Source organism: Carassius auratus, chromosome 30, assembly GCF_003368295.1.
Source record: "Carassius auratus strain Wakin chromosome 30, ASM336829v1, whole genome shotgun sequence".
NCBI classification, from domain to species: Eukaryota; Metazoa; Chordata; class Actinopteri; order Cypriniformes; family Cyprinidae; genus Carassius; species Carassius auratus.
Window position 1 is genome coordinate 9,587,689 of NC_039272.1, and position 10,028 is coordinate 9,597,716.

At 37.6% G+C, this 10,028-nt stretch overlaps 1 protein-coding gene across 1 annotated transcript; it reads right to left on the reverse strand.

Moving 5' to 3' along the window:
* Positions 1–225: 225 nt before the first annotated feature.
* LOC113049135 (follistatin-A) lies at positions 226–5,904 on the reverse strand. Its single transcript, XM_026211195.1, has 6 exons — positions 5,718–5,904; positions 4,303–4,494; positions 3,838–4,056; positions 3,402–3,626; positions 2,815–3,045; positions 226–1,335 (listed from the first exon to the last, which is right to left on the reverse strand). The coding sequence occupies exons 1-6, from the start codon at positions 5,809–5,811 to the stop codon at positions 1,247–1,249; spliced, it is 1,050 nt and encodes a 349-aa protein (XP_026066980.1). The 5' UTR covers positions 5,812–5,904; the 3' UTR covers positions 226–1,246.
* Between the last annotated feature and the right edge of the window lie 4,124 nt (positions 5,905–10,028).

The window sequence follows — 10,028 nt, forward strand, 5'->3', positions numbered from 1 at the left end:
ATTTATATCCCTACTAGTTTAAGTGTATGGAAAAAAGATGTGGGTTTTCTGGCAGTAGATTTGTGATGTCAGTAAAAAACTTTTTATTTAATGGCCTTAAGGCTTAAGGATTATAGCCAGGACACTTTGATTACACACAAAATAATGAGAATAATAATAAATGGATGGGTGCATGATGTATCAGCTAATGGCAGAACTCTGTTCTTAAAATCCACACCACTGAGATCATTTTTAGTATTTTTTTTTATTGATTTCACTCTTAATATCTGTACAAATACATCAAACTTTGTATATACATATGACATTTACATAAAAAATACAAAACTATAAATTTATAACTGAATTTTGTTTTAGTTTTTTTATCTTGAGATGTCTGAAAATAAAAAAAAAAGCTTTTTGTCAACAAAGTGAAAAAGTGAATGAATTCTATATTGATACGGAGTCCTCTTAATGACCTTTTCTTTAGCTCTGCAAGAGCAATATAGAGCAGAATATTGGCAAGAAAAAAAAAATGCATGGCACAGTTTCCTCGAACAAGTATAACCCACTGCTAATTTCTGCCCTATTGTAAAAAAAGTCAAACTGTTGCTGTTGATGACGGACGCCATTTTGTACAAGTGAGTAGTCAGGGGTTTCCTATATGAGAAACGGCTCATTTTCAATGTTATGCTGCTGCACTATATCACAAAAACATTGAAGAACGTTCAAGAAAATCCCTTTGGTCAGTTACACTGAGCTGTAAACAAAACCAAAATTATACACGTACATTAAAGAGTGACTTTTTTTTCCCTATGTGTTTCCATTTTTTTTCCAATAAATAAACTCACAAGCTAACATGCAGGTATGTGTGAAATAAACATCTGTGATACAGAATTGACACTGATAAGCATTTATACAGCTTAGGGAATGCAATTTACAGCTTGCAGAAGACTCAAACTTTACATGATAGCATTTTACCTCACAATAAATAACACTGCTTCTCTTTGGACAAATATATTTCTCAGTCATTTAAAAAAAAGGGAAAAAAAAGGAAAAAGACAAAATAAGTGGAAACAAAATAACATGATAGACAAGTAAGCCAGACACTGTAAATGTATAAATTATAAAACAGAACACTGTATAAATAAACATCAAGCAGACTGAACTACATGTATACTACTATCTTATTTTCTCTCAAAAATAAATTAGCATACACATATGTACAGTGTGGACATGATTCCTTGCCCTAGGACTGGTTGATGGTGCTTTATCCATCCAGTACAGGTGATAATCGGATATAAGCCCTGTAGTCCTGGTCGTCCTCATCGTCATCATCCTCCTGGTCTTCAGTAATGGCTATATGGGAGAATACATGGTAGCTGTTGCATGAATATAGACCACAACAGCGCAGAATGTACGTGAGTATTTGTCTTTATCCCAAAGCCTCTCACAATCTAGGCTACTTGACAGCTTGATCATGTGCTCTGGCTCCCAAAATTATGCAATAAGACGTACATAATGAAGGAAGTCAGAGGTGTGACGGGCCAGGGCTGATCAGAGGCTTTAATGGCTCAGGTGTGTTTGGTAGATTTCTGAATCAAGACCAAAAAAGTGCTCTTGCATTCCATGAATGTCTGCTTTTTTTTTTCTGGTTTCGTGTCTGAATCCATTACTTTGAATGCACGGGTTGTGCACTGGCCGACCGTAGCTATGTGGTCAAGCAATGGCACAGTTCTGAGGTATATGTAATATAGATATATATTTTCTACATAAAAGTTTACATTGAAAAAATGACACAGGCAAAGCAATGAAACAAATATGCAGTCCCTCACAAACAAATTGGACAACATGACCACAGCAGGACTGCACACACAAATTCACCTTGCTAACGTTAGATGGCTAACAGAAAGCATTGCTCTCCTAATAACATATTCTTGTCCTGCAAACTGTAAAATGCTGTAGTCATCCAAACCATGAGGTGATCATAAAGTTGGTCCCTTGAAATGGCGAACGTACCTTAAGGCACAAGAACGTTAAGGTAAGCCATTCAATCGCTTGCACAAATCGGAATGTAAATATTCCCTCACTGATGGCAGCTCTAGCTTAATCGATCCATTATCAAAGCTAGTGCACCATCTGTCGAAATAGGTAGTCTAGGTAACAACGGCACCAATGTTACAATCACCTTATGTGAGTATAAGGAGAAGGATTCGTGTCTTTTCAAACCCTCAGAGCTGTTCATGTCATGTGCATTTGAAAGAATCGATTACAGCCAAAAGCAGAAATCAAACAAAAAACAGCATTCATAAAACACTTACATGATAACATGAATATGGAATTGACAAGCTGATGTGATATATAAGTGTCTACATTTACACTTTAACAAAGGGGAAATATGACCTCAACCTGCTGGTCAATAGCAGGTCAGACTGCACGAGAATTTGAATGTCATTGCAGAAGTTAGTCCGCACATGTTTTCTTGTTAGTTAATGAAGAAAATTAGTATTTCAAAGGACTCCTGGAAAGAGCTCTTTGGAACATTTCTTTTTACATTGTATTCATAGATTTCCATTGATTTTGTGGGTTCTTTATTAAATAAATGTTTTTTTAGTTTTCTCTTTTCAATACGTTTTTGTTTCTTCTCAAGAAAAAAACTAAATTAATGAAGCCAGCCAAAGAGGACATGCAAAGAACTTCCAATCACAAGTCCTTTCTGTAGCTTAACTCTTAGCAGCAGGAAGGGAATGAAGAGGCGTTATTTGGAGGGGTGGGAGGTTTTGGGGAGGTGGTTGCTGGGGGCAGCATTGGATTGTCTTTTTAAGATGTATTACTTACAGTTGCAAGATCCTGAATGCTTAACCTCCAGGAGAACCCCCAAAGAGCAAGCGGCCTGCTTCATGGCGCACTCGCTGGGATACGTGGTGTTGTCGCTGGCGCACACGGCTTCCTCTGATCGACTTTCTGGGCATGTCTCCATGCAAACTGCACAGCGCCCGCGACCCATCTTGGAATCCCATAGACACTTCTTCCCCGGGCTGCACTGGATATCGTCACATGACTTGGCCTCTAACAAGACAATAGGGGACAACAGCGGTCAATTTCTTTTGATAACACGTCAGTGTTTCATACGTAGAAATTCATAAACGTGTTTGTTGTCGTGGAGAGCTGTAGGCAAGTCACGCTCAGTTTGTTATAACACAAGATGATGTTGCCAACATCAGGAAACAGTTAGACGCCAATGACTTTCCTTTGCAAATAACAATCACAACTGATGTCACGAAAGACTAATGGACTAATGGAATTCATTTGGGATTTCGCCATTGTTGCCTATGTACTCTGAACTGAAAACAAATTCCACCATTTCCCCGTTTTTCAACTTTTCTCATTTAAATGAAACTAGTAAAATTTATGTTAACACTCACTGATGCATTTCCCTTCGTATGCCACTCCAATGGATCTACCAAGCAAGCAAGTGGCTCTCCGCAAATGGCACGCGCTGGCATAAACAATCCCGTCGTTGCCACAAAGGTACTGATCCGGAGATGTAACCTCTGGGCATATGCGGTTGCATGTCACACAATATGCGTTGTTTGTCTGGTCCACCACGCAAGTCGAGGTTCCCGGACACATGACATCACGACACGTCTCTGTGAGGATGAGAAGGGAGGACTGAATGATACAGATTTACCAGATTTTCACAACCAATTGCCTAGTTTCTCAAAATATTTCTTTATTCTTTAGTGTATTTTAGAGCGGGCTTTATTTAGTATAAACGGTAGGATTCTGGATACAACTGCTGAAATCTCTCAAGGTTAGACAGTATCTTTTTTTGTGCAAAAGCAACAACATGTTACCTACTTTTGCATTTGCCTTGGTACTGCACCTCCAGATCTGGGTGCCCCTTGCATTTGGATTTCAAAAGGGCACATTCATCTCGGTATGTTTTCCCATCTGAGCCGCACACAGGCCCCTTCCAGGTGATGTTGGAGCAGTCTGGGGCGCAGACGCAGCGAGGCTTACTCCTCCTGTTCATTTTACATTTCTTCCCAGGGCCACAGTCCACATTATCACATGTCTCTAAAATTCAGTCAGACAGGAACATGATATTTGAAGTGGGGTTTTTTTTTAATCACACATTTGTAACCTATTGATAATCTGTTGTCAACTCATTTTGTTTGTTTTAAGACAAAGAAGGTGTGAGAGAGAGCACTGAGGCACAGTAAATTTTAATTTTTATTTCTTCTGTTTGAATGCGCATGCAATATGTTTGTATGACATATAATAGCAACGCTTCCACATGAACAAATGAACATGGGATTCTACCTTTACAAGGTATGCAGTTTGGAGCCCCGCCATTGAAGATCATCCACCTGAATAATGTGCTGTTTGGCACATCTTCCTCAGTCCAAGATGTACCGAGCCTCCCACTCCGGCAGCATTCCTCTCGACTCATCCCAGGCATGTAGAGGACCTGACATCTCCCATTCTTGCCTTGCTGGAGCCAGCAGTTACCAGCTGTAAACAAAAAGAAAAAGAGCCAGTCTTATTAAAGTCTGAAGCCAATGACCCAGACACAACACGTGCAGTCTGTATTAGCTGGAGCTCTCCTGCTCCCCCTCCCCCGCTGTATTTTGTCTGATTTTTCCCAACGTAATGCGACTATTTTACACTTGCATGCCTTCACCCAGACAGCTCAAGGTCTCCGGGTCTGCTCGGGAATATGCTTTTCCTGTCGTCGAATATGTTATGACCGTGCAAAGATTGATTGTCTTAAAGTAAGTGGCAGACTGACAGACTCGTACCTATTTAAACAATGTGCATGGCAGTCTAGACTCCAGTTCCTCGAGCGCTCTGAGCCAACTGTCTGCGCTCATCACGTTTCAGCACACTTACAGGAGCGTTCCAAACGCTGCTTTTGGCAACACAAACGCATTTATTCGCTGCTTACAATAAGGTTCGGAGATGTTTTGAACCCTGTGCGTAATCAGTCGTGTTTATGTATTAAATTAGTCATTCGCGCCGGGGATACTAAGCGCCAGACAATCCAATTAAATCATACAGTCACGCGAGATTCATCAAACTTTGTTCTCCAAAATGATCATGCCGTTTTGGTGACAAATACGCAAAGCGATTGCAATAATTAAATGCATTAAATTGGTAAAAAGAAAAAAAAAATGCATTGTGTCCACTTAATTTTTTTTTTTTTTTTTTGAAAGCCAGACGCAGTAGACAGTGTCTAATTTCACTACCTACTATTTGAGAAAAATACAATCGAATGTCTAATGCATAATGGTTGATTTGAGGGTGCGCTTAATATGCATTTATACAAAACATTCATTCTTCAAATTATTGCTAGACAATAATACTATAATATTAATTAAACATTATTATTATTATTTTCAACATGCATCTCGGTGTTCTCTAATTTGGACAATCTGAGCACTGATTTTAGATAACGATAAAATGCTTTAAATCTCTTAATTTAGCATAGATATTTTTTTATATATAATTGTGCATGTAAGGACGCACCTGTCTCGAGGACACAGGCGCGAGCCAAGAAGAAAACTTTACAGTTGTCTAGAATTTAAGCAGTTCCCTTCATTCTAAATAATTACTTTTATACTAAATGATTTGTAGACCAGACTCGTATCTAAAGCGTATCAAAAAATAATTTTGAAGAAACAAATAATAAAAAAATATTTAAAAAAATAAAAAAGGACGAAAAAAAGTGCACTCACCTTGCACTTTTTGATCTTCAATCAAATAACAGAGCCATAAGAGTAATAAAATCATTCCCGGGTGGAGCTGCTGGCGCTTTAGCATCCTTAGCATGTTTAAAGAGAGAAAGAGTATCTAGACGAGCAGTGCAAAAGTAATCTTCTTACTCAGGCAGTGCTGAATGAACGCTGCTCTCAGAGTGCCACCTCTTTTTAAGTGTATAAGGGGTCTCAGGCCGACTGTCTGTGGTGTGGGCGGTCTGTCCTCTGTGGGGGTGGGGAGAGAGTTCTTTCAATCCAAATCAGGTGACATAGCTGCTTGAAACTTTCTCTTGCCCCTAAATCACTTCTGAGTTTGGCTGCATACCAAGTCTCAGGAAGCATAAATAAAAAATGGCCCAATTTGTATATTGTAACCTTAGGGATATCCACAACTGACCAGACGTGAATGAGACCAGTCCAGTCACACAGGAAAACAATATCTTGGCATAAGCAACAACATATTCAATCACACCCTAAAAACCCAGTTTCCAATGAATATTGGGGTTTTAGTGTAAAGGGAACAAAAGGCAACGTGTTTGCAGGAGGTGTGATTGGATATAAAGACTCTGTAACCGGGTGTGAATTACAAATTGAACTGCGCATTGATGGCCATTGAATGTCACCACAAACCTTTGAGATGGGAAATGCCACAACTTTCTAGGCCATGACAGGTCTGATTAACAGTAGAGGGTGTTAATTTAATACAAGGTTACTGTTGAAAGGTGATCTGCGCGAGGAGACAATGGATTACAGAATAAAGGAGAGAAAGACTAATATTAGACGAGACAGGTGTTGCGGTTTCCCTCCGGGATCACAATCTATATCCCATTCAATTTCCGAGCGGCGGTGGCGCGAGGCAGACTACTCGGAATTCATTTCCATAGAAGTGAGACACGCGAGACTGACTGGAGGAGGATTGTCCCCTCTGTGGCGGAGGTGCACGCGCGACCTCTTCTGCAAGAGACTTGAACCACAGAAACACACAAGCCGAACATCAGGGCATGTTGTTCAGAGAGAGCGAGCATTGCATCTTTTTCGGTTTTCATTTGATTCCACTTTTACCACTAGTTTCATTTTATTTTCTGTTTTATTTACATTTTTCAAAACACACATTGCTATAGCACATATATGTGTATAATAATTGCGATTAATCGTAAATTGCTATGTACAGATAGGCCTGGCCTATTATATTTTCCTTCGAGTCATGGACGGCTTTAATTAAACTAGATACGCATGACCCAATAACTAATTATAGAACTTATGAAGATCACGAATCAATTAAATCGAGACAAACACATGGTACAAAACAGACAAAAACTGGAGGAACCCCAACTTGAGGAAGACCACCAGATTAAAGTTCAATAGTATTAGATCAGTGTAATTTTTATGTAGCCTAACACAATAATGATTATGTTTCCCATTCAGCACTAGTGGGTTTCTATTCTCCATAATTACTTATAACATCTTTAACTTTACTGTTAGTGGACTATTAATATTGTAACTCTAAAAGAGCCTAATGAGTTTACCTTTGGTATCTGCCAAAAAAACTTTAAACAAACTAGTCTACTTTTCCCAGTACTTTGGCAGGGACCTCATTACAAGCTATTATATGCATTTGATTAGTGTGACACATCTCTAGGTCGGATCAAATCATGTAACCAGGAAATGTCAAGTCTACATGCCTGAGATTCACCTGTCAGTTACAATATGAGCCAGCCGGATGACATCCATAATGACTGTGAGTGTATCATTACAAGTTCCTTGGCTGCAGTGTTTGTCTCATGTCATGTGGGGCACGTTAAGGCCATGAGCATTGCTTGGTTTCAAAACAAGTATCCAAAACAAAATCCTCATTTGTCCCATCATTAGCTGTTTGTGTATTTCATCCCTCTTGGTTTTGAATAAATAATATTTGGTCGAAAGAATATTTTGTTGATGTTCTAACTGCCAAGATGATGTTCTGTGTTCCTCAGATATACGCTAAATTATAAATAAACTTAGCCTGACTTATTAAGCGTTATTAAAATACATTGGAAACCAAAGTAAATAAAAAAGATATTGTTATGATTTAAGCTAGACATCTTATAGCTAGATTTACATTTGTTGATTTAGTGAAAACACGAGTTGATGACTGGATTTATTGTTATAATTATTTAATGCAAACTTCCTGAAAATGCTTAATAAATTAATTTTATAGTTTTTCATAATATGCTAATTTATTGGGGCAAAAAGCCACAACTTTCAAAAGGTTTTTCTACATCTTGCGTAAATGATATGGTGACATCTAGCGGTAGTGCAGTGTTTGTACTGTTGCACCTGGGGCCCTGGGCTGCGTTTCTCAAAAGCATCATGAGATATTGGACATTAATCGTAGAGGCCATTGGTGGCAATGATTCTACTATCTACTTAGGATTACGATGCTTTTGGGAAATGCAGCCTTGGACATAATAACATAGTGGCTTAAGAATTATTATACAGCAACTCACAAAATTAGATGATAAATGATAAAAACGTCATTACCCTATCCAAAGCACATATTGATATCAGATCAGGAACAGAATGTATTACTTTACTAGACTGCTTCCAAAATAATGAAAACTGGCTTTAATACAGATATCAGGAACAAGTATAAATAACATTAAAACAGCAGGGTCCTCAATCCTGGGCTTTTAGTGGCATTCATTGCCATAGTAATTTACACTCCACGGCTAACCTGCTCCTGGGAAGGTTATGTTTTGGGTTAGAAATCTCAAATTTAAGCAAATCTATGCTTCACAGTACAGGTGACAGATGTGAGAAAAGTGACACATGTCTGACACAAAGTCACTCCCCCAGTTTATCTTGCTCCAAATTAAAGGTCACTAATGCTAAAAAAAAATGCTTGGTAACACTTTTTATGAAGCCTGTATTTATAATACATTATAAGTGTATTCTTAAGGCATTATAATGAATGTATAATGCATTATAAAAAAATCTTATAACATGTTATATCAACTCACGAATAATCATAACAACAATTATAACAATTATATATCATAATACTTACGTATTTGTGGTTATAAGTTTAAGAGTAAGATTATTTATAATAAACAATGAACACCATATTAAATCGACTTCATTTACAGTATAATGGACTATCATATCTTGACATTTTTTATTTAAGATCTGCACAGTATCTCACTACAGCTTGTGAGTGGTTAGATGTTGAGTGTTATTTTTGAGTGTTTTTTTCTGTTGAGCTAATGTTAATTAATTGATGTGAGCTTAATACTTCAACTGAAAAACATGCAATGTTTTATATGGTTACATTGTATTTGGACGGTCCACTTAATCAGTCGACTATATGCAACTTTGCAACTACATGCCAACCAACTCTCATTAGAGTAATAGCATGCTCAAAAAATCATCATTTTTGTTGTTTTTATTACTTATAAGTGGTATTTGTCCGCTTTAAGTAAAGTAGCATCAGAAAAATGGCAAGATAAGAGACTTATAATACACTATAACTCCATTGAAAAAGTTAATATTTATGAGATGATATAACATATTATAAGTTTTTTTAAATAATGCATTATGCATTCATTACAATGCCTTACGAATACCCTTATAATGTATTATAAATACGAGCTTCTTAGAAAGTGTTACCAAATGCGTTATGTGCTTAATGCTTTAATAATAATTATTGAGTCATTTTATGATTTATATAATTATTATGATTCATATTATTATTATTATGTATTTATTAATTTGCATGTTTGAGTCTCTATCACTATATATTTTCAAATGTATAAACTAACTTAAAAAGTTTCACTTGTGACTGCACCGATAGAGGAAGATCATGTATTTTATTTGTCCTCCTCATTAGACAGTTGCAGCTCTTCCAGAACGCTGCTGCCAGGATTCTGACTAGAACCAGAAAATCTGAGCATATCACCCCAGTCCTCAGGTCCTTACACTGGCTGCCAGTTACATTTAGGATTAAAGTACTTTTACTCATCTATAAGTCACTTAATGACCTAGGACTGAAATATACTGCAGATATGTTCACTGAATATAAACCTAACAGACCACTCATTAGGATCGGGTCAGTTAGAAATACCATGGGTTCACACAAAACAAGGGGAGTCCGCCTTTAGTTACTATGCTGCCCGCAGTTGGGGCAGTCAGCTTCCAGAAGAGATCAGATGTGCTAAAACACTAGTCACATTTAAATCTAGACTCAAAACTCATCTGTTTAGCTGTGCATTTATTGAATGAGCACTGTGCCATGTCCGAACTGATTGCACTGTA

Bases quoted from the DNA above. Each gene is read 5' to 3' on its own strand.
- LOC113049135 (XM_026211195.1), bottom strand. From the start codon at position 5,811: ATGCTAAGGATGCTAAAGCGCCAGCAGCTCCACCCGGGAATGATTTTA. The intron at 4,495-5,717 runs GTGAGTGCACTT...TTTTGTTTACAG, and splicing joins TGAAGATCAAAAAGTGCAAG to CTGGTAACTGCTGGCTCCAG. The intron at 4,057-4,302 runs GTAGAATCCCAT...ACTGAATTTTAG, and splicing joins AAACTGCATACCTTGTAAAG to AGACATGTGATAATGTGGAC.